This window comes from Cynocephalus volans, chromosome 1 (assembly GCF_027409185.1).
Source record: "Cynocephalus volans isolate mCynVol1 chromosome 1, mCynVol1.pri, whole genome shotgun sequence".
NCBI lineage: Eukaryota > Metazoa > Chordata > Mammalia > Dermoptera > Cynocephalidae > Cynocephalus > Cynocephalus volans.
This window is the reverse complement of record NC_084460.1, coordinates 31,009,842-31,034,383: the sequence shown is the minus strand read 5'-3', so window position 1 is coordinate 31,034,383 and position 24,542 is coordinate 31,009,842. Positions and strand designations below refer to the sequence as shown.

The window sequence follows — 24,542 nt, the reverse complement described above, 5'->3', positions numbered from 1 at the left end:
CCCAGGATGAGCGGGTGTCCCTGGCTGCTGCTGCGGCGGTGGCGCTGACAGGACAAGAGCTCTATGCCTTTCCGGCTGCTCATCCCACTTGGACTCCTGTGCGCGCTGCTGCCCCTGCACCATGGTGCGCCAGGCCCCGACGGCACCGCGCCCGACCCCGCTCACTACAGGTGAAGGGGGCCAGGCTCCCGCCCTTCCGTAATTGGGGAATGGGAAGCGCGGACCGGGTCCCTTCCCTTTCCCTCCATGCCAGGACCCCCACTCTGACTTGCTGGGACCCCGCCGACGGGCCCCCGGCAGAAACCAGCTGGTGATTCCCACTTTCCGCCCTATTTCTTGTTCTTTTCTCCGCTTGGTTTTGTGTTCTGACCCCTGCCTTATTTCTCGTCCCCCTCCAGGGAGCGAGTGAAGGCCATGTTCTACCACGCCTACGACAGCTATCTGGAGAATGCCCTTCCCTTCGACGAGCTTCGCCCTCTCACCTGTGACGGGCACGACACCTGGGGCAGGTAGAGCGAGTGGAGGGGCAAGGTGTCTGGCGATCCGGTCCTAGGCGGTGGGGGCGGTGCGGTGCGGCGGAGGCTGGTGGCTTCACGATCTCTCACCGGGCCTGGGCCGCGCTCCCCCAATTCTTGCCTGCATCTCCAGAGTGCACTCAGCCTCTTGCAGTGAAACAAAGTGCAAGATGAGCCTGGTGAGCTGGACTTCTGGGATCAGTCCTGGCAATAAAAGACACCAGCTTTGAGGACTTGGACACATTTCTGGACCAATAAGATATCGTGGAAGGGCTCCAAGAATCAGAAAACCTAAGCCCCCACCTTTTTTATAGGCGGGCTAACAGTCCAGGAGGGGGTGTGACTCCCGAAACTTAAGAGCCTCTGTAATCGATGTTCCCTGTGAATGAAACACACTTTCCCCATCATCCTCATGTCCCTCACTGCTTCTTGTCTTTCATATCTCAGCTCAATATGTCACCCCCTCAGCATCAGCTCCTTTAACTACCCACCCCCTTTAAGTCACTCTCATAAGTCACCTGTTTTGTTTTCTTTATAGCACTTCTCACTCACTGATGCTATCATTTTCACTTCTCTACTGGTTTGTCTTTCTCATTTTCATTAGAATAAAAATCTATGAGAGCTGGATTTCTCTGTCTTCTTCCTTGCTGGGTGAAGAACCATTGCATTAGCTAAAGCTAGCATTGATTGAACACTGTGCTAAACATTTTACTGTATCATCTCATTTAATTCTCTTAACACCCCTAGGAGTTAGGTGCCATTATTTCTGTTTTACAAATGAGTATGTTAAGGACTTAAACTTGTGCTAATTTTTGTTTTTTAGTTGGAAAAAGAGGAAATACAAACAAATGGCAAATTTAAGCAGTACAAAATCATATACAATAAAGTAAATATCTCCCATACCCTAGAACTCCAACCACTGTTAACTTTCCTGTGTGTCTTTCCAGAAATATTGTTGCTTTATACCATTATATAGGTGTGTATATGTGTATCTTTTTAAAAATTAACTTTTAAAAAGTATAATTTACATAAGATACACCCATTTTAAGTGTATAGTAACCACCATCATCAAGATATAGAACACTTCTGTCACCCTAAAAACTGTCCTTTTGTCCCCTTATAGTTAATCCCTCCACCACCACTGACCCTAACAATTGCTAATCCGCTTTCTATCAGATTGTCTCTTTTTGAAATGCAGATGGTAACATACTATACTACCTGTCCTGTACCTTGTGCTTTTCACTTAACATATTTGAATATCTTTCCATTGGCACATAGAATCCTTGATAATGATCTTTTTGATAACTTCATAGTTTTGCACTGTTGTACCACCGTTTGGTTAATCCCTCTTCAACTGGTGGACCTTTGGGTTCTTTCTAGCCTTTTGCTGTTCTAAGCAATACTGCCATGAGCGTTCTCAAACAACTCTGTGCACTGTGGGCCGAATTCCTAGATGTGGAATTGCTGAAAAGCCTGTGCTCTTAGCTACAATGTTATACTGCCTCCCTAAGGCAGAGAAGGATGCCAGAGAATATAGGGGATGTGTTTAATTACAATTGAGCAAGGTCAGCGCACCCTCCCAGTTGCATTAAGTGGGTCAGAGAATCCCATTGACTTTCACCGTTGCTTCACTGTTGTGACTAAGTGGGATGGGTAGAGGCGTCACTGTGCCTCACTTAGTTTTGGGGGGATCTGATCTGGGGCAACTATATTACCTGGTGTTTGATTTTTTTTGCTAAGCCGCTGTGATTTCTTGTCCTTCTACAGTTTTTCTCTGACTCTAATTGATGCTCTGGACACCTTGCTGGTAAGTATCTCATCTGTTCCTTTCCTCTCCACCATTGCATAACCAACATCCTTCCTCTTTTGGCAGTTTGACTGTGAGTGAAAAATGAATTCCTCTCCTAGGCCTTTTATTTTCATCTCATGATTCTAAGCCATCAGGGTCTAGTTGCCCAGCTATATAGAGGAAAACAATGAATTCCAACTTATTCAGGTTTACTTAGCAAACATTTATAGAGGACCTGTTATGTACAGGAATGTATGTACACACACACACACACACACACACACACACACACACACACACACACACACACACACACACCCTGTTATGTATGTACAAGCCTGTGATAGGCTTGTATAACTCTGTGGGGGATACAGAAACTTTGATGTCCTCCCTGTTTTCAGAAGCTTACATTCTAGTGGCCATGTTCGATGATAAAATAATAGTAGTAACTAGTTAGTGTGTCACGTGTAGGGCTTGTGCTGAGCACTTTATTTGTGTTATCTTGTTTAATCCTTCCAAAAACCTCATGACTCTTAACAGCAGAGAAATCTGATGCTTAGACAGGTAAAATGACTTGGGCAGGGTACACAGCTATTAAAAAGCAGGACTAAGACTTGAACTTAATTCTGTATGACTCCAAGTTTTGATCATCACCCTTAAAAAAGTCCACAAGAAAGGATTTAACAACTTTCCCCCTGTTTCACTATTTCTGGTTCTATCAGTTCTTCTCAGTTTTATGTACTGGTAGTATTTACATGGTTATGATCACTATGTAGATATAATTTAACTTTTTTTTTTTTTTTTTTTGCTTAATGTTAACTCGTGTGTACTTGTCCATTCATCTAATATTTATTAAGGGCCAACTGTGTGCCAAGCATGGTGTTAAGCTCTAGGGTTATAATGGTGAGTTTAAATGCAAATGGTCCCTGCTTTCCTAGAGTTTGTTTTAGTCAAGGAGACAAAGAATCAATGAATAACCCTAAAGACTGTATAATTACAAATTGAGGAATGGAACACAGTTCTGTGAGTGGTTGTAAAAAAGGAGGCTGACCTAGACTGAGTAGGTTTGGGAGGACTTCCTCAAGGGAGTAAAATGACACTTGAGTTGAAATCTAGAGGAGAAGTAGGTATAGACGAGGAGAGTTGGGGAGAAGAATGTTGCAGGCAGAGGCCTTGTGGCAGGAGAAAGCATGGCAAGTGCAGTGGATTGAAGGGAGGCCAGTACAGCTGGGGTGTGGAGGAGGAAAAGGAGGAAGTAAAGTGAGGCTGGAGGGATAGATGGGGACCAGATGATGCAGATTTTGTTCACTAAAGAACAAGATTTTGCTATTTAATTTGAGAGCAGTGGAAAGCTACTGAATTTTCTTAAGTAAAGGGCAGGGAATGATGAGATTTCTGTTTGAGATCACTGGCTGCAGTGTGGAGAAAGAATCATGTAAACATTCAATGAACATTTGTTGAGTAATTGCAAGGACTGTGCTTGGCACTCTGGGGAAATGCAGAAATGAGTGAGGCTCCTGGCCATACAAAGATTATCTTATTGTGGAAAGAAATAGAGACCCTGAGAGTTGTGTGGATAAAGTTCCTGTGGACTTTAAAGAAGAGGTTTGTCTTAGTCCACTTTCTGTTGCTTTAACTGAATACCTGAGACTGGGTAATTTATAAAAAAAAGAAATTTATTTCTTGTAGTTCTGGAGGCTGGGAAGTCCAAGGCCTAGTGGTTGCATCCGGTGAGGGTCTTCTTGCTGGTGGGGACTCTCTGCAGAGTCCTGAGGTGGCACAGGACATCACATGGTGAGGGGGCTCAGGAGAGATAGCCAAACTGGTTTTTATAATAGATCCAGTCTTGAAGTAACTAACCCTCTCACTTGATAACCCATTAATCTATAAATTTATCCCCGTCACCTCCCAAAGTTTCCACCTCTCAACACTCCTGCACTGGGGCCCAACTTACCAACATGTGAACTTTTGGGTACACATTCAAACCATAGCAGGGCTAAAGCAGGAGTCAAATGCTTTCTAGAGAAGGTAACATTTAGAAAATTTCAGATAGATTGGATTTGGAAATGGAAAGACACAGGAGAGAGTGATTTCTGGCAGAGGGAACAGCATGTCTGAAGGCAGGAAATTGAGGAATAGTTAGTACAGTTTCACTGAAGTAGATAAAGGTAGGTTAGATGAAGATGAACAGTGAGAAATATGATCAGAAAGGTAGGTTGAGTCCAAATAATAGAGGAGCTTGAGTGCTAGGGTAGTCAGGATTATTTTGCAAGTGATGGAGACTTAATTCATGGAGATCCAATTCAAACTGATTTAGACAAAAAGGAAACTTACCAAATCGAGTAACTAAAAAGTCTAGATCAAGGGTGGCCTCAGACCCAGTTGGGTCCAGACATACGAATGATGTCATCAGGAGTCTCTTTCTCCATTTCTTATCTCTGCCTTCTTTGCTGGCTGTGTTCTTGGGCTCTCCATAAGCTGGCAGGGTAGCCAACAAGAGCTCCAGATTTACATCCCAATCATTTAGTAACCTATGTGCAGAAAGAATCACCCCTTTTCCATTAGTTCCAGGGACTGAGTCTTTGTTGATCTGGTTTGGGTCACACACCTATCCCTGAATCGATCACTTGGCCAAGAGATATGGTACTCTGGCTGGTACAGGTCAAGTGCCCACTGCAGGCTGGGGAGATGGGATCATCCTCTCTCAAACCATAGGAATGGCTATGGGAGAAGGGTGATTCCTCAAGGCAAAATTGGGTGACATTATCAGAAGAAAATGTATTAAGTTTGCACTTGGCTGATGGTTTAAATGAAGAGGGTTTATTTTCTCAAGTAAAAGAAAATCTGGAGGTAATTTCTGGCATTGGATCAACTGCTCAACTGTCCCATCAGAGACCCAGGCTCTTTGTAGCTTTCCATTCTGTTGTCATTAGCGTATTAGCTTTCATTCTCTTGCTTAGTACCTCATGGTCTAACATGGCTGCCATAGCTTCACAAATCATGTCTGCTTCCAAGGTTGAAAGACAGAGGGAGAGAAAAAGCCATGGCAGCTGTGTCCTTTTTAATTAGGAAAACAGAAGCTTTCCTAGAAGTGCCCCCAGTGGACTTTTCAAGAGTCAGAATTGACTAGGTAACATCATCACCTCTAGCAGCAAAAGAGGCTGAGAAGGCAGCATCTGAATTTCCAGCCTCTATGGTGGTAGCCCACAGGGGTAAAGTAAGTTGGGAATAAGCGTAGGGCCAACCAACTGTTCTTTTCCATAAGGTCGAATGTGCCAAGAGAGGGTTAAAAATAACTGATATCAACTGCAAATGTCAAACCAAGACTTCCCTATGTAGTCTACATTTATTATAGTGTATCCATTTAAATGAGTACATAATGACTCTTGAATTGGTACCTAAGAATTTACTTAACCAGTCTCTTGATATTGGGTTTCTGAGTGATTTCTAGCTCTCAGTGTTTTCTTCTCCTGTCATCAGTCCTAGGACAGCAATGTGAGGTCTTAAGTTAGGGCCACACCAGCATAGGATTCCAAACTCTCAATCCATTCTCTTCAGTTCCTCCATGTCTGAGGGAGCCTCATTGTCAGGTTTCTCTTTCCTTCCAGATTTTGGGGAATGTCTCAGAATTCCAAAGAGTGGTTGAAGTGCTCCAGGACAATGTGGACTTTGATATTGATGTGAATGCCTCCGTGTTTGAAACCAACATTAGAGGTGAGGGCTGTCTTCTAGGGCCTTTGGGAGAGAAGAGAGTGTGGAGTTGCTCTGTGTAAACCAAGAGGTGGTTTGTAGGAGCTTAAGGGCCAACGCTGTCAGGGTTCTTGATCAAAATCAGTGACTGACAGAGCTCCTCTTCCCTCCTGGAGGATGGGGTGGTGAGTGAGATCTTGGGATTCCTAGTCAGTTTCAGGCATAAAAGCGAGCAGGGGACAGAGAAAAAACTGGAAAGAAGTATGTGAGAATTACTCACATATTTACCATATATTTGGTGCTAGGCATATGGCTATGAACAAGAAAGACGTAATCCCTGCCTTCTTGGAGTTTATTGTCTGTCCAATAGAACTTTCCGCAATGATGGAAATATTTTCTATCTGTGTTGTTTAATATGGTAGCCACTAACCACATGGGCTATTGAGCATTTGAAATGTATCTATTGCAGGTGAGGAACTGAATTTTTAATTTCATTTAATTTTAGTAAATTTAAATAGTCACATGTGGTTAGTGATTACTGAACAGTGCAAGTCTATGGCATTAAGTTGCCAAACTTGCCTGTCCATAGAACCACTTGAGACTTTTTAAAAAGTTCAAATGTGACCAAGGTGCAGGGTTTGATCCCTGTTACTGGCCGGCCACCAAAAAAGAAAATAAATGAATAAGTAAATAATAAAAAGTTCAAATGTCCAGGCTCTACCTTAAACCTAATAAATTGGGATCTCTGGGTTGGGTCCTAAAATCAATATTTTTAGCAGACTTCCGATGATTCTTGTGAAGCTACCACAGCCTTTATTTGCAGCGAATTTCTAGACCACTGCTTAGCAGCTGTCACCTCTGGATGGCAGTTATGTTTTCCCCCCTTATTTTGTATGTTTTCTGCAATGAAACTTTTATCCTAGATATATGATACGTAAAAGTTTAAAAAAGAGAGGAGAGCAGAGGGACAGCGTGGTATAAAATCCTGGGTTAGGAAACAGACCTGAGTGTGAGGCTGTGCTTATTGCTGAGTATCACAGCTTCTGAGCCCGATTTGTTTTCTGTAAATGAAAGTCATACTTACACCTTTGTTTCTGATATGAAATAATTACACAGGCTTTCTTTTAGTTAATATTTGCCCAGCGTATCTTTTTCTACCCTTTTGCTTTGTCTTTTTATAGTTTTATGATTATATATGTATCTTATATATTGATTTTTCCCCTCATTCCATTTTCCTTTTCTTAACTTAGAAATTATACACAGTATCTAGCTTTTAAAACAGTTTTTCTAGCAAATTTAACAAATGTAACTTTCCAAAGTCTAGAGTTAATGAAAATCTTTATTCTCCTCCTGAATAGTACAAAACTTGGCTCTGAGGACACCCTGATCTTTATGCAATAGTAATATATTTTAGTTCTTTGATTTGAACCCTTCCTACATTATTGTTGTTGTTCTATGCAGTGAATTTTTAGATTTACTTATATATTTACCTCTTTTATGGCTATATTTCGTTCTTATGTCTCAGACCTTACATCTGTGATCTCTTACCTTCTCTCTGAAGTACTACCTTTAGGGTTTCCTTTAGCTCAGGTTTGTTCCTGGCAGACTTTCTCAGCTTTTGTTTATATGAAAATGTCTTTATCTCACTACCTTTGTTTGGCCTGTGGGGGGATATCTTTGCTGGGCATATGGTTCTAGGTTGATAGTTATTTTCTCTTAGTACACTGAAAATTTTTTTCTATTGTTTTCTGGTTTCATTGTTGTTAAGAAGTGATCTGTCAGTCTAATTGTTGTTTCTTTGTAGATAATCTGTTGTTTTTTGTTTTCACTCTGGATGCTCCTGCCTTTTAAAAACTTTTTATTATGAAAATTTTCAAACAAACATAACAAACATAAAAGTAGAGAAAGTAGTATAATGAGCTAGATGTACCTATCATCCGGCTTTAACAATCATTATTACATTGACTGGCTGCTTTTGAGATTTTTTTTCCTTTTGGTGTTCTGGAGTTTTACTATGATGTGAAAACATGTGGATTTCCTTTTATTATCTTGCTTGGGATTCTTGGGTCTGAGATTTGGAATCTTTCCTTAGTTTGAGAAAGTTTTTAACTATTTTCTCTCTGAATATCGCCTCTCGCCCATTTTCTCCCTCTTCTCTTTTTAGAACTCCAACTATATATATTTTACACCTTCTCACTGTATTATCCAAATCTCTTTACAAACATTTTGTCTCTTCATGTTGCATTTTAAATGATTTTTTAAAAACATTTTTTAAGAAACATTTTGTCCCTTTATGTTACATTTTGGATAATTTTTTTTATCTTCAAGTCCACTAATTCTCTCTTCAACTATATCTTATCTGCTATTAAACCTATCCATGTAATTTTAAATTTTAATTATTACAGTTTTCATTTTTAGAAATATTGTTTGGTTCTTTTATAAATATGCTTGATCATCTTTATAATTTCTTACTACAGGTTGAGCATCCCAGGTCCAAAAATTTGAAATCTGAAATGCTCCAGAATTCCAAACTTTTTGAGCACTGACATGACACTCAAAGGAAATGCTCATTGGAGCATTTTGGATTTCAGATTTTCAGATTTAGGATGTTCAACCGGTCAGTGTAATGCAAATATTCCAAAATCCGAAAAAATTTGAAATCGGAAACACTTCTGATTCAAAGCATTTCAGGTAAGGGATACTCAACTTGTATTTTCATCTGAAGAGTGGGCAGTTGTACCCAGTGCTTGGTACACAGTCGGGACCAAAAAACCAAAATAGCCGTTGTGCTTGTGACCAACCAAGAGAAATAAACTTTGTAAACTTTGCACTGTATGAATATGTTGGATTAAGACACTCTTCTTTCACTAGAAAGAGAGCGGTTTTTTGTTTTGTTTTGTTTTGTTTTGCTTTTTGTGGCTATCTGGTAAGAGGATCCAAACCCATGACCTTGAGGTTATAAGGCTGTTCTCTAAAAAACTGAGCCAACCAGCCAGCCCCCAACAGAGTTTTTAGGTTTGGGAAAGACTGGTCCATGGGACTATGACACTTGCTTTTTGTACCATCTGTAGTGGTAGGAGGACTCCTGTCTGCTCATCTGCTCTCAAAGAAGGCCGGGATAAAAGTGGAGGCTGGATGGCCCTGTTCTGGACCTCTCCTGAGGATGGCTGAGGAGGCAGCCCGAAAACTCCTCCCAGGTAAGACCCACACAGTGATGGGAGAGAGCTGAGTTCCAGCAGGTTCTGCTTCTTTTGCTGGAGATGAGAGTCACAACGCTGAATCATTTCCAGGTGTTTCTCACCCAAACTCTTGGTATTTCTACCCCCATATATCTACCGTGGAAATCAAGAGAGTCCTGGGCATTCTAAGGGTTTGTGGGGGCCCTGGCCTAGGATGGATGAGCTGACCTCTTTACTCTTGCAGAGGTGGGCTGAAGGCCAGCCTGGCAGGTAGAAGGCCCTTGCCCATACTTTGTGCCACCCCTCCCAGGCCCACACACTGCTGGGATAACAGGCCCTGGGAAGAGCCCTGGTCTCAGCATTAGGAAGCCCAGGTTCTGGACTCAGCTCTGCCTGCCAACACCTTGACCAAGCCACTCTTTCTTTCCACGGTTCAGTTTCTCTGTCTATCAGATGGGAGTCATAATTCCTGCCTTCCCACCTCACTGGGTTTGGGGAGGCTAAAATGAGGTCAGAAAGGGTAAAGTGCTTGGAGAACCTTAAGCACTATTGAAACGAGAGGGATTTGTTTTGTGACTAAGCTGCGTCCAGGCCTCAGTATTTTTGACTAATGGGGCAGTAACTCCAGGCTCAGCAGCAGCATCTGGACACTGTGTTCTCTTCAGGGTGTGGTGGTGGCTGTGAGGGCTGCTCATACCCAAACACATCACAGTGTGCTTTCCACCAGCCTCTTGGCCATCTCCCTTATTTGTCCTTTTCTGCAGCACTTGCCTCTCATCCTGGGGAGACCAGAGGAGAGGGAGTGAGCTGGGTTCAGGTCTCACTCACAGCTCACAGCCTGAGTGTCTCCTGGATACATCATGTCCTGTGTGATTCACCCCTAGAAGAAACTGCCTGCTTGCCTCTCCTCCTCCTCCTTTTGTGTGTGTGTGTGTGTGTGTGTCATTTAAGAAATTTTTGCATTAAGAAATACACATGTTGAAAAGCACAGATTGAATAATTATAAAACAAGCACCAGTGTATCTGTCATTCAGGTCAAGAAGTAGGATTCTGTCACTCCTCTTCTTAATACTGCCTGACTTTTCTGAAATATCCCTTTGAGCCCTTCTTGGTTGTGACATGCTCTTCTTGCTTGCCGCTCCTGCCTGCCAGAGAGCAAGTTTCTCGTCTATAGCAGACAGAATTGCTGAACCCTGTAATTCTTAGAAGTTTTGACAACTTTGTCCATAGTTTAGTGATGTATGGGCTACTCAGGGGTTGTCTGACCTTTTGGCCTGGAGAGGAAATCTCTGCCCCTGGCTGCTTGTCAAGTCCTTGCGTTTAATCGGAAGGCACTAGGCTGGGGGCAGGCAGGGGGCAGGCGTTCTCATCCCAGCTCAGTTTGAATCTCTCTGTGTGACCTTTGGCTGAATCACTTCTTTACAAGCATTATTTCCCTACCTGTAAATTGAGAGTTGAACTATATCAGTAATTTAGTGGTTTATATCCTACTTTTTTTTCTTTTAAAAATAATTTAGCTCCTAAACACTTTATTTAAAACAGGGATCTCTAATTGGCTCCTCTGGGACTGCTTTCAATCTGCAGATATGTTTCATTTGGTCAGAATGGTGGTTTCAAAAGCCTATGAACAGGCCGATTCAAGTACAGTGGTGCTTACAACTAATTGATCACACCAGTTGCAGGTTTCTTTGTTCTTCCACTCCCACTGCTTCACTTGACTAGCCTAAAAAATAAAATAAAATAAAAAGCCTATGAATATCTTCTAATGGGGCATGCTCTTGTCAGTGCCATAAACCCCTCTACTCCCTATGGCTTAGACCTTGCCTGCATCACCTGCTGGCCTTGAAGGCATATTGTAAATAAAATAAATAAAGGTATCTAAAGTGGGTATATGTGGTGTGACAACCTGGAGCACAGCCCACCCATGTCCCCTCTTTATATGCAGGAGCCCAAGGGTCATGCAGGGCAGTGTGTGACAGCTTCTGGGTTAGGTGGCTTTAGCAGCTCTCAAGTTGTGACATTTATCTGTCTCTGGCTCAGATTCTAGCAGATCATCCAGGAGAAAAAGAAGAAAATGCTGGTTAAGGTCTCAGGCTTTGGGCCTATATCAGAACTATCCCTACCTACTTGCCCCTGTCTGGGGTCATAATTTTTTGATTGTTCAGCCTTTCAGACCCCCACTGGCATGCCATATGGAACAGTGAACCTGCTTCATGGTGTGAACCCAGGAGAGACCCCTGTCACCTGTACGGCAGGGATTGGAACATTCATCGTGGAATTTGCCACCCTGAGCAGCCTCACTGGTGACCCCGTGTTTGAAGACGTGGCCAGAGTGGCCCTAATGCGCCTGTGGGAGAGCCGGTCAGATATTGGGCTGGTAGGTCGGCTGCCGCCCTTCCTGTTTGGGTCAAGTCTGCCACCTTGGCCCCTGCTTATGAGGCCCAGGGCTCTGAGCAACAAGTTACAACTGAGCCAAAGGAAACTTAGGATGACCTTGGGAGTGGTCCAGGATTTGGGCGTAGGACACTGAAAATAGACCAATCCCTTAATTCGAGTTTGGCACAGAGGGGAAGAGAGCGTAAGAGCACATCTTCTGGCAGGGAACAGGAGCTGTGCTAAGCTGTAACCCCTTGACATGCTCTGATTTCTTAGGAAGGGGGTCATATGCTTCATGCCCCTGACTCATTTAGTGACTTTAGGTCATCAGCTTGTCAGGCCCTTATTTTTAGTATCTATCTTTATTTGTAAAACTATGTTTCTTGGAACACTAGTTCTGAGAGATGTTGAATGTCTGTTCCATGAAAAAATGATTCCTGGCCAGTTAAATTACAGAAATATTACACATAGTATGCTTTTTTTGGAGAGTCACAATGAATATAAACAGAATAAAAGTTATGAAATCCTATGGTAAAGAAATCTATTTAACTTTGCCTAACAACATTTCCCAAACTTTTTTGACCCCAGAGCTTCCCCTTCTCTTTCCTAATACTCCATGGAAATTTAACAAGCTTTGGGCCAGATGATCTCTAAGGTCTGTTTCAGCCTCTAAATGGAATAATCTAATGAGACTAAGTAATTGAGCCATGCTGGGAACAACATGGATTTAGTCAGAACTAGATACAAGCCCTGGCCATGCTACATTGAAACTGTGTGATCCTGGGCAAGTCACTCAACCTCTCTGGTCCTCAGTTGCTTCAGCAGCAACTTTAATATATTAATGCCTCCTTTGCTGAGTCATTATGACTTATAAAGACTGTTTGAAAGTGATTCAGGTACAGTCACATTTTATGCAAATTCTGGTGTTAAGTCAGCTTGAAAAGTGAAGCTTGTGTGAGGGATCCTTGAAAATCCCTCAAGATGCCACTCTGGGGACCTATACTAACTTGCTTAGTCAGTCCAACACAGGCAGCTTTGTCTCCTGCATTGGAACTGTAGTGGTCTCTTTGGTGCCCTGTTCATATCTTCTCACCCCTTACCATTTCTGTGCACACTGGCTTGTCTTCCAACTGCCATCACCTGTGGCTTTTTGCCTGTGGGCTTCCTCTGGTGCCTGGAGTCTCCTCTGCTTGCCTTCGGCTAGAAGTACCAGGACTTAATGCTGCCCATAAGTGGTTCTCAACCAGTGACTGATACTGATGGATTTGTGGATAAACATTCCAGTTCCCTGCCCCTTGGGTGGGATCACTCTGAGGCACTTGATCTACACTGAATCCTAAAGTTCCCCAGCAAGATTGAACTTGAACTTCAATTCCCACATGGATTGCTTGATCACACCCCTTATGGGCTGCTTTCCCTTCCCTGCCTCACGTACCCCCTCCTCTGCTGGCGTTTCCATGGACTAACTCTCTAAATCAACCACTTTCAGTAATTCCTATTGAGGTCTGCCCCAGGGGAAACCAAAACTAACACAACAGTTAGCTCTTTCTTTGACTGAGTACCAGATGAAGATAGCTTCCAGGAGGGTCTAAGTTGTATGAAAAACACATCTCTTAAAAAAAACAAAACAAAACAAAACACATCTCTTCATTTAAGCCTTTTAAAATTTATTTTTACAAGACTTTATACAGTCATGTAGCTTAAAATTCAAAGGATACCAAAAAAAAAAGTACCCAGTGACATTGGTGAAGTTCCCTCTGACCCCTGTCTTCCAGCTATCCAGTGTCTCTCCTTAGAAGCAACCACTCTATCATTTTCTTTGGTGTCCTTCCTGAGTTAATTTACAGAAATACATAAAAGTATGTCTTGTGTCTTTATTTATTTATTTATTTATTTACTTACTTACTTACTTACTTGTGGCTGGCAAATATGGAGATCCAAACCCTTGACCTAGGTGTTAGCATCACTGCCTTCTAACCAATGAGCTAACCCTCTTGTGTCTTTAGACTCTGGAATCACATGCCAAGTGCTGAGACAGACTGTGAGAATGGAGGGTTCTCATCTCTCACCTCACACTCACTGTAGGCATTGCCTAAGCACTCCAAATCATTTTTCCTTTTCTTTTTTTGCCAGTACGTATAATTAAGTCCTCATAAATGTGCGTGAGACGCATCTGCACTGTATAGATGTGCAAGAAGGTGGGCCATGATCCAGCCTTGCTCCCTCCCTCCCATAGCCTGTATGTCTCCCAAGAAGCACTAGGGTGCCTGCCTTGCATCCCACTGGGCAGTTAGGAGGGTGGGTAGATCCTTCTTTGGCCTTGGGCCCTCCCTTCAGATCACACACCTCTCTCCCAGGTCGGCAACCACATCGATGTGCTCACTGGCAAGTGGGTGGCCCAGGACGCAGGCATCGGTGCTGGGGTAGACTCCTACTTTGAGTACCTGGTGAAAGGAGCCATCCTACTTCAGGATAAGAAGCTCATGGCCATGTTCCTAGGTAAAAGGGCAGGGTAAGAGGGCTTTCCCCATGATTTTTCCTATTGATAAGTGGTTTGTTCATAAACTTCCAGTTGCTCACCAAGTGCCTACAGAATCAATTCTGAATACCTCAGTCTGTATTCCAAGCCACTGTGGACCTACACTGCCCACTTGATGCTGCTATATCTCTTCTTGCCTATTTGCAAGACCCAACTGACCCATGCTGCATTCTCTATACTGGCCCTGGATTTCTTATCTCCTGGCCATTGCACATGGTGTTTCCTTTGCCTAGAATAACTTTTTTCCTGTTTTCCTGTTCTATTCACCCTTCAAAACCCAGCTCAAATGTCACCTTGCCCAGGAAGTAGTTTGATCCTTCCTCAGAATATAGGGCCTTCAGCATCTTTCTTGCAGTCATATGATATCAACAGTTACAGCTCTACCAACTGAGTACAAAATCCACACCTAATTCATCTTTATATTTCCCACAATGCTTTGCATGATGTATGTAACACATTAGTGCGTGACGAATATGTACATTTTACCCTCCAGGCTCTTAGACTCTAGTAATAATAATATTGAGGAATCATTAAGCACCTAATAATAATGATTATTATAGCTATTACTCATTTATTTAGCAAATATTCATTGAGTACCGTTGATGTGTCAAGCACTATACCAGGCTCTGAACATGGACTGTTTCATTTAATTCTTACCACACTATTTGAGATTATTTTATTTATTTGCATGTATATTTGGTACTTTGTTCATTCAGATAATAAATATTATACACTGTCCTAGTGTTGGAGATTCTGCAGTGACCAAAATAAAATGCCAGCGCTCATGGATTTACAACCTAGGGGAGAGGTAAAAGTTCAAGTTCCCACTAGAATGTAAGCTCTATGAGGGCTGGACTTTTGTTTACCACCTCCTGGGTGCCTGGCACCTAGTAGGTGCTCAGTGAATATTAGTGGAGTGAATAAATAACTGAACAATCCCAGGAGGTGTATAACACTACTTTCCCCATTTTACAGATAATAGGACTGAGACTTAAAAGGGGAAAACTTGCCCAAGGTCACAGCTAGCAAGTGGTAAAGCCAGAGCTGGAATTTGAGCCTACAGTTTGACTCCAGAAGCCATGTTGCTTTCTAGTCTGCTTGCCTCATTGCATCCTAGTCTGCTTTGAGGCTAGACCATCATATGATCCTTCAAAAGTGTGAGTCCAAGCTCCTGTTGTAAAGACCTGCCTTTTGTCTCCCTAATCACTCATGTGTCTGTTATCCCATCTCTCCCACTGCAGAGTATAACAAAGCCATTCGGAATTACACCCGCTTTGATGACTGGTACCTGTGGGTGCAGATGTACAAGGGGACTGTGTCCATGCCTGTCTTCCAGTCCTTGGAGGCCTACTGGCCTGGTCTTCAGGTAGGAATGATCAAAGAGGTTGGTCACTTTTCTGTGGAACTGGCAAAACAAACTCAATCTGTTGTATAAGTCAAATAAGGCACTTTAGTTGCTTGAGTATGTTTTTTGGAGGGGCGGGTTGCGGATAGAAGAGAGACCTGGAGTGAATTAGACAGATGTAAGATTTCTGCCAAACTGAGTTTTCCAAGGGAAGCTTTAAGGTATCAGGAACTGAGCTTCCAGTTTGCCATGGAACATTGTACTATTTAAAATAAAGTAGACAGTGTCTTTCCAGGCTGGGCAGTAACAGCCATTGGCAATAGCTGTTTCTCCACTGGGCATTTCTGTCAAATCTCATTCTTGACAGTGAGCCTTAGAAGGGGCAGGAAGGCAGCTCTTGCTGCTCTACAATCAAATCTACCCCCTAGGTGTTCCAAAATATTTCACGTACCAAAATGTTTTTGTAATTTTTTTTTTTAAATTTTAAGAAAAGGTAATAACATGTAGGTGGTTTTAAATTTAAAGGCCCAGAAGGGAATATAATAATGAATGGTAAGTCCTGAGCCCCCACCCTTGGACCCTCTCCCCAGGCCCATCCCTAATACCAGTTTTCTGTATATCCTTCCTGAAATCCATATACATAAAGATATATATATGTATATCCCCCTTTTTTCTGCTCATAGATAGGGACATATTCTATTCTTTGGCACCTTTTCTTCACCAAATGTTATCTTGTAGATCATTCATTATTTGATGCATGTAGATCAGTTTTACTTTTTTTTAACAGCTGCATATATTCCATTGAATAAATGTAGTGCAATTTATTTAACTAGTTAGTTAATAAACTAGTTAATTTAGCCAATCCTCTTATTTTACAGATGAGGGAAAAGGCTCAGAGCGAATCTGTTGAGAGTATTAAATATTGCCGCAGCTCTTCTAAGATCTTCAAATTTTATTGCTTGAGCGTCCCTCTAAAAGAACATTGAAAAACTATGGAGCCCTTTGGATGCTTTTAATGTTAAGAGTTTAAATAGTTACATACCATCCCTTTTTCTCCTTGAACTCATATTTGTAGTCTCCTCCCCCAACAGAATTTTATCCTAGTTATTATATTTTATGCTGAAAGCATTCACAGAGATGCATCACCCTATCATACATCTCTGTAACAAAATTTGTATATACATAGAAATTTAAAATGTTTAAATATTTCCTATGGTCATAGGCTTAGAGTATTAAATTTGTTTTCTTCTGGATTTCGTTTTTTATTAGATGTATTATTATGTAATTGATTAAAGTAACATTAATAGCTTATATTTTTTGCTAAATAATTCTAAAGCCTAAACGCAATTTGATTGGAAATGCATTTCTTAGTGAGCTTTTGGGGGCTTTTTTGTTTCTAATTAGTTAATGTGTTGTGTGTGAATACGACTTACTACTGAAAGGGAGCATGGGTCAATATCCTTTATTTCTGCTTTTCACTTTTTTAGATATAAGTGCCAAGGAGCCTTATGCACATAAATAAGTAGATGGAAATGGAGAGAATTTGATTATTGTGATATCATTCAGTTCTTTGAAATCATTTAGTTAATATATTAAACCATAAACGAGGGTACTTCAAAAAGTTCATGGAAAGATTTGCATCATCTTTCAATTCTTTTTTTCTGTGAAATTTTGAAGTATCCTTGTAAAATTGCCAGCATTCAACCACTTTTGACCTACAAAAATAGCAATATCATATGATTCAGCCTTTATATATATAAGAGGCTAAGACAGAGAATATTGGATAGGAATCTACTCTAGACAGGGTGTTCAAGGGAGGCCTCTCAGAGGTGGTGATGCTTAAGCTTATACTTGAAGGGTAAAGACTTGGGGGTGGAGTACCAACATTCCAGGCAGAGGGAGCATCATGTGTGAAGGCCCTGAGGCAGGAAAGAGTTGGGTGTTTATCAGAAACAATGAAAAGCAGTATGGCCATGCCACAGTCCAGGGAAGGGAAAGCTCAATTGATGGAAGGTCAGCAGAGACCAGATTGTGCAGGGCCCAGAGGGCCCTGGTGAAGTGTCTTGATTCTACACTGAGCCCGTGAGAAGCCACTGAGGTTTGGTGTATGTAGTAAGATGGTTATTCGGGCTGCCTTGGGGAGACGAGTGGAAAATGGTGAGACCAGCAAGGAAGCCTTTGAGGTCATCCCAATGTGAGATGCTGGTGTCCAGGAGATGGAATTAGCAGGAGTAGCTGATGGAAAGGGTGTGGAGAGGGGGGAGAAGGGAGGAGTCAAGAATGACCACCAGGCTTCTGGCCAGAGTAACTGGGTGGACAGTGGTGACATTTACTGAGAAGGGAGAGAGGCGAGAGTAGGAGGCAACTTTCTGGGAAAGTGAGAGAACCAAGAAGTTTGTTTGGGAAATGTCAAGTTTGTTCTACCCATGACATATCTAATGGACATGTCAAGGTCAGCTGTTTCCCTGTGAGTTTATATCAATAGTAATGGCTACTTAGCAACAGCCAGTAAAATTAGAAATACATATATCCTCTGACCCAGCAATCCTAGTTATGGAAATTTATCTACAGATACACTTTGCATATGTTTGACCTGACATATATACAGGGTTATTTATTGCAGCGTTGGTTGTTGGAACCAAGTCAAATACCTATTAATAGGGAACTGATTAAATTATGGTCAGAGCAATGGGAATGCTTTGTAACTGTATAAGTAGAGGAGAGAGTTCTCTCTGCATTCATATGGAAAAATCAGGATATATTGTTAAATGAATAAAGGAAAATGCAGATAGTGTATTTGATAGACTATTTTAAGTGGGGGAGAATAGCATTCACTCATTTTTGCCTATGTTTGCATAAAGAAACTCTGGAAATTTACACAAGAAACTAATAAAAATGGTTATCTGTTGGGGGTGTGGGATGGGAACGAGACTTAGCATAGTCAACTTTTTCCCTGTGCTTAAAATTTTGAAACAGATGGCCGAACTAAAAAACTGTTAGTAACGAAGAATGACTTTGAAGGTCCAGGGACTTAGTATATAATCTCTGTTCCTTCCAGCAATGTGTGAGATAGGTGTTGTACTTTACATCTTATAGATGAGGCTTAGAGAAGTGGCTGGCTTGGGCCACACAGTGAATAAACGGCTGACTCAGGATTTGATCGAAGGCTTTTTTGGCTCTAAAGGCTTTGCTTTGTCTTTTCCCTGAGGTTGTATGTGGGGTTTTGTCTGTGGGTTTTTATGCTTAGTGTCTGCCTGCCTGACAGCCACTTCTCTCACACAGAGCCTCATTGGGGACATTGACAATGCCATGAGGACCTTCCTCAACTACTACACTGTATGGAAGCAGTTTGGGGGGCTCCCAGAATTCTACAACATTCCTCAGGGATACACAGTGGAGAAGCGAGAGGGCTACCCGCTCCGTCCAGGTGAGCAACACCTCTGGCTCATCACCAGCCTGTAGGCCCAGGTTCCCCAAACCCCAGACTCTCACGTCTCTACAAGGCTCCATGCTTTACAACTACTTGCAAGTCCATCTTTTTTCCATCTGATCTTTTCAGTGGCTCTGGGTGGTTTTCCTACTAGGGATTATTTATCCCCATATTTTTAGATATGGAAACTGAGGCCTAGTGGGTTGCAATGGCTTGCCCAAAGCTGTTAAGTGCAGGAGCTAGGACTGGAACCCAGGTCTCCTAACTAAATCTTATGCTCTTTCAAATTGGGAAGTGAGTGAAGAGGAAAAAGCCAGGTTGACTCCTTTTGAGCTCCTGCCACCAGGCTTTCAGAGTTGTAGACAAATTGTAAGTAAGTGAATGGGTCAGATAAATTATGCTTCTGTAGTATGGAATGTTAGAACTTTGGGATGGACCTTAGGAATCCTCTAGTCTTTTCCACCTCCTGATTTGCAGCTCAGAATCAGAAAGGGACTACACACTAGAAACTGTTTTAAGTTCCTTTCCAGCTCTGATGTCATCTGATTCACTTCAGGAAAATTAAAAGTTGTGAGGAGGGGAAGGGAAAGGGGGAAAGAGGAAGGAAGCTTAGTCAGTACACACAGTCATCCCCCCCAAAAATAGGTTACATTACCATAGTCTTAGATGCTTCCCACCTTCCCACATGAATTGCCTTTTAGCTGTGGGATAGGCCTTTCTAGTGGCTTCTGCCCATCCTGCCTTCCTCTACCCCATTTCCTTCCCCCTCTAACCCAAGTGATTATTGTAGGAACTTGGGAGAGGAAACAGAAGAGAGAAAAACAGCAACTATAAAAAGCAAATCAGTCACTTTTGACTTCTTAGAGGCTGCTGTTCTTGTTCCTGGTGTTTGTCATGCATTTCTTCTCATGGCATACTGTTTTAAAGACAAAACTCTCAGAAATACCGTATATAGTGTTACCAATAGATAAAGTGAAGACCAGAGTTTGGGACTCTATTAAGACAGGCTTGTGCAAGCTCAGGGTTAAAGGAGACCTAAGAGGTCTTCCAGTTGAAATCCTCCTGTAATAGCCCTGTCAAGTGGTTATCCAGTCTTTGTTTGGTTACCACCAGTGACAGGGAGGTCTCTACTTACAGAGTCAACCTGTTCCACTTGTAGGACAGGTTGGCAAGAAAGCATTAGTGGGAATTTAGGCACCAATGCCAGGAATCCAGGAGTGCCTCAGTCCAGTCACCCTTCCTACCCCAAAACAATAGCAGATTGTAGATAAGGTGCTACTCTGTAGCAAGATTGGCCAGTGCCTTATCCTCTCATCTTATACACATCTCTGATCAGCGGTGTTGGAGCCCAGGGCCTACCCTAAAGGCCTCTGAGGGCCTTTCCCCCAAGTCCAAATCTAAACCTTGGGCTGTCATGCTTCTCTGGAGACTTGGGTGGATGTGCAGGAAAGTAAAGCAATGACTAGCACACTTAGGCTCATGTGTGAGGAAGAGAAACAGAGTGACTGGTCCTGGGTGCACTGACCCAACCGCCGCTGGAAGCAGAGGGGAGGCCTCCCATGAGAGCACTGTCTTTTCTGTCATTGAACACACACAGTGTGTTCATCTACCAGTAAGCGTGCCCCAACCTGTATCTTAGAGTATGAGCAATTAGATTAGCAATTGTCTAGAGGCCTGTAGGGTGAGGGAGGGGAAAGTAGGAGAGAACTGAGGAAATAGGCAGAGACTTTTTCTCCAAAATAAGAACTAGAGTTTACAGTAATAAGTCATAAGGGAGAGAAGTGCCGTTCAAGGCCTAGGAGGAAACAGGAAAGAAGATCAGGAGAAATGTTGGTGTAGGGAAAGGAGGGGTTTTTTTCTATATAGAGAAAGGATGCGTGAAGCATAGTGAGCTGCAGCTTCCACCCACCAAGGCTACCTGAGAAGTCAGATCTTTCTTTTCCATAGCAGTTCTTTAGGTATTTGAAAGCAATAAACACATTTTCCTGGGTATTCTCTCCTCCGGAATAAATATTCTCATCTGAACCCACTCCTCTTGGCTAATTCTCACCTTAAGACAGGGCCTGTGTCTGAACATCACGGTCCAGCAGTGGTCTAGAACTGGGCAAGACTGTCGCCTTGTTCTGGGTGTGGTGAACTGATGACTGCCTCCCTGTTAGACTGAAGGTTGGCTCTTGAATATTCTAACCTGCAGCTTTTTGTCCATCCTTTCTCAGAACGAGCTTTATAATGACAGGCTCATACTCTTCTTTTAAGTTTTAGGATTAGTTTAGGCTGTCAGTGACAGGAGAAAAAAGCCTTTTCTCAAAGTTCTTTGTAAGCAGTTATAGTTTTTAAAATGTCGTATCTTCAAGAAAGTTCATGGGAAGGATGAAAACAAACTCTGACAGGTTGCAGAGTTATTGTACCTAATAACTCCTAGTTCATTTCAGAAAGGGCTAGCTGCCTTTCTTTCCCTTGGGGTGGGAAGCCACAGTCAGCCATAATGCTGGTCTCCACTGAGCTTCAGGCTTTGGCTATATTGGCTCTGAAACTCAGCACTAGGTGAGATACCCCTTGTTCCTCTGAGTTGGACCTTGTGGACAAGGTATGGAGGGAGGAATCCCTCACTGCCTTGAGTGGCCCCAAGCCTCCCTGCTCAGCCACTGGTGAGGAAGGTCTGCTTTGGACTTCGCAGAACTCATTGAAAGCGCGATGTACCTCTACCGTGCCACGGGGGATCCCACCCTCCTAGAACTTGGAAGAGATGCTGTGGAATCCATTGAAAAAATCAGCAAGGTGGAGTGCGGATTTGCAACAGTAAGTGTTTCCACAGGCCCAAGAATTGGGCGGTGTTTTCCCTTGCTGAGGAGCTTCTTTAAGGGTGGAGCTTTGGGAGTTCTAGAATATCAGCAGTAGAGAGGATCTTAGAGATGTACATTATGCCCTGATTTTATAGATGCGGAAACTAAAGAGCAGAGATGCTGAGAACTTCAGGTCACACAGCTAGTTGGAACTAGGATTTGTTCCTAGGGATCTTGACCTCATACCACTGGCATTCCCCCTGCCTCAGAGATTCTTTGTCTGAATAGGCTACTTGGCAAGGGTGAGTTTCGTGAAAAGTTTTTTGAGAGGGCTTATAAAATGGATTTTAAAAGGAAAATCCAGAGTCCCTTAGCCCCATATTCAAACCTGGGCTCCTTAACAAAACAGTCCTACTCATCTCACAGATATTTATTGAATGTTCTTCACATGCCAGGCACTGTGCTAGGCCAGAGGGTTCTAGCGATGAAGAAGGACCAAGACCCTGCTCTCACAGAGCTCACACTTTAGTAGGAAAAACAACGAATGTGCATCTAGGAGACAGAAAGAAAGCCAGTGTGGCTGGAGTAGAGCCAGTAAGGAAGAAAGTGGGGAGAGGGGAGGGCCCGGTGGTGGGCAGGCGTTAGATCACGCAGGGCTTCATTTGTAAAGGCCATGGGAGAGAGTTTGGATTTTGTTCTGCTTGGAATGAAAAGCCATGGTAGGATTTACAGCAGAGCAGTGATGTGATCTGATTTGTATTTTAGAAATATCACTCTGGCTGCTCTGTCCGTTGAGTGAAAGGGTCATGGGTAAGAACCATCTCACATCCCTGCAGGACTCAAGCAAGCAAGATATAAATAAATAATCATTAAAGACACATAAAAACCAGACGTATAAGAAAACAGTCTGGAAGAAAATTACCTGAAAAGACTACAGACTTTGTGTTGGGTATGGAATTTTTTTTAAAAAGCCAAAAAACTTTTTTGCAAAATTTTGCAAAATGTGATTATTTTCTATAAGTAAAATAAGTAAAATATTTTTAAAGAGAAGACGTGTGGGGGGGAAATAAAGCAATGATATGTTTGGTTTCCAATATGTTCTATTCTGTGAAAAGGCAAAGTGGTAAGCCCACTGGGGCCTTCTTAGGAATGCTAGACTTATTTCCATGAAAATAAAACCCTTTGGACGTCTTCCGAGGTGAGTGATGGGAACAGGCGTCTGACCTTTGTCAAACAGGGCAAGACAGTAATAAGTCTTGGTACGTCAAGGCCATATTTGAGTCATATTTTTTGTGTAAGATAGATGTCCACTGAGAATTAGTTTTGTTTAAATGTATTGCTAATTCTGAGAAGCTAAAATAAATGTTGTAGCAAGTAATCTTACTCATTCATGCCTTAAATTCAGTTGAAATTTTCTAAATAAGACTCCTTATTAGTTGTTCACAATAGCAAAAACTTGGCAGCCACCTTCCTGCTGATCAGGGGAGGATTCGCTAAATAAATGATGGCACATTTTTACAATGGAATACTGTGCCATCATTACAAGGGATGATTAGGTCTATATCCGTAGTCAAAGAAGGGTAGGATAAAGGGGACAGGAGATCGTCATGTCACATGGGAAGGTCAGGGCGACCTTTCTGATGAGGCAGCATTTGAACAGAGACCTGAAGGAAGGGAGGGAGCAAGCTGTGAGGGTATCTGGAGGAAGAGGGCTCCAGGCTGAAATAACAAATGCCAGGAACCTGAGACGGGAGCGTGTCACTCGCTCAGGGGACAGAAAGGCCATATGGTGGGAACTGCAATAGCAAGGATTTAGAGTAGTGAGAGAGGAGGATAGGGAGGGGTCAGGGGCCAGATGAAGAAGGATCTGGTAGGCCAAGGTTGGGACTTGGGTTTTTAGCCTGCGTGAAAGGGGGTGTCAACAGAGGGTTTTGAGTAGAGGAGTGACAGGTAACACTTAGGATATAAACATTCTAGAGGGTAAAGATGGAAGCCAGAAGCCCAGTTAGAAGCTGTTGTGGTCATCTAGGTGAGAAAAGGTGGTGGCTTGGGAAGGAGTGAAGCTCTGGAAAGTTAAATGACTTGCCCAGAGGCAGGCCTCAGCTGCTTACTGGTGGAGCAGAAATTTGTATGGGGTGGCCTGATCCTTACTGTTGAACTGTGATGCTGTTCTGACTTGCTGCCTTCTCCCCGTGGCAGATCAAAGATCTGCGAGACCACAAGCTTGACAACCGCATGGAGTCGTTCTTCCTGGCTGAGACCATGAAATACCTCTACCTTCTCTTTGATCCAACCAACTTTATCCACAACAATGGCTCCACCTTCGATGCAGTGATAACCCCCTATGGAGAGTGCATCCTGGGAGCTGGGGGCTACATCTTCAACACAGAAGCCCATCCCATCGACCCCGCTGCCCTGCACTGTTGCCGGAGGCTGAAGGAAGAGCAGTGGGAGGTAGAAGACTTGATGAGGGAGTTCTACTCTCTCAAGCGGAACAGGTCGAGATTTCAGAAAAAGACTGTGAGTTTGAGGCCATGGGAACCCCCAGCAGAGCCAGGAACATTCTCCTCTCCTGAGGAGCAGGCAAGGGAGGAGCCGCCTGCCAAGCAGAAAATCCCACTTCTCAGCTGCCCTAGTCAGCCCTTCACCTCTAAGTTGGCATTACTGGGGCAGGTTTTCCTAGACTCCTCATAACCACTGGATGATTTTCTATTTTTATTTTTTTGAGAGTAAACTATAATAATAAATCTGCTTTTGGTTATCAAGTTTTGGTTATCATGTTTTACACAATCAACTATTTCATGAGATTTTATTCAAAGAGAGGATTTGTGGCTAATAGTTATGAATCTAGTTTATTTTTCTCATACTGTTGGAGAAACAGCTAAACCCAAAGTTA

At 42.7% G+C, this 24,542-nt stretch overlaps 1 protein-coding gene across 1 annotated transcript; it reads left to right on the top strand.

Annotated features, from left to right (window-relative positions):
* On the top strand, nt 1-24,340 carry EDEM2 (ER degradation enhancing alpha-mannosidase like protein 2). The gene is made up of 11 exons (XM_063107829.1): nt 1-170; nt 399-509; nt 2,283-2,322; nt 5,913-6,018; nt 9,066-9,191; nt 11,339-11,550; nt 13,907-14,048; nt 15,330-15,454; nt 18,716-18,860; nt 21,541-21,662; nt 23,846-24,340. The coding sequence occupies exons 1-11, from the start codon at nt 64-66 to the stop codon at nt 24,338-24,340; spliced, it is 1,731 nt and encodes a 576-aa protein (XP_062963899.1). The 5' UTR covers nt 1-63.
* The last annotated feature ends 202 nt before the right edge of the window (nt 24,341-24,542 follow it).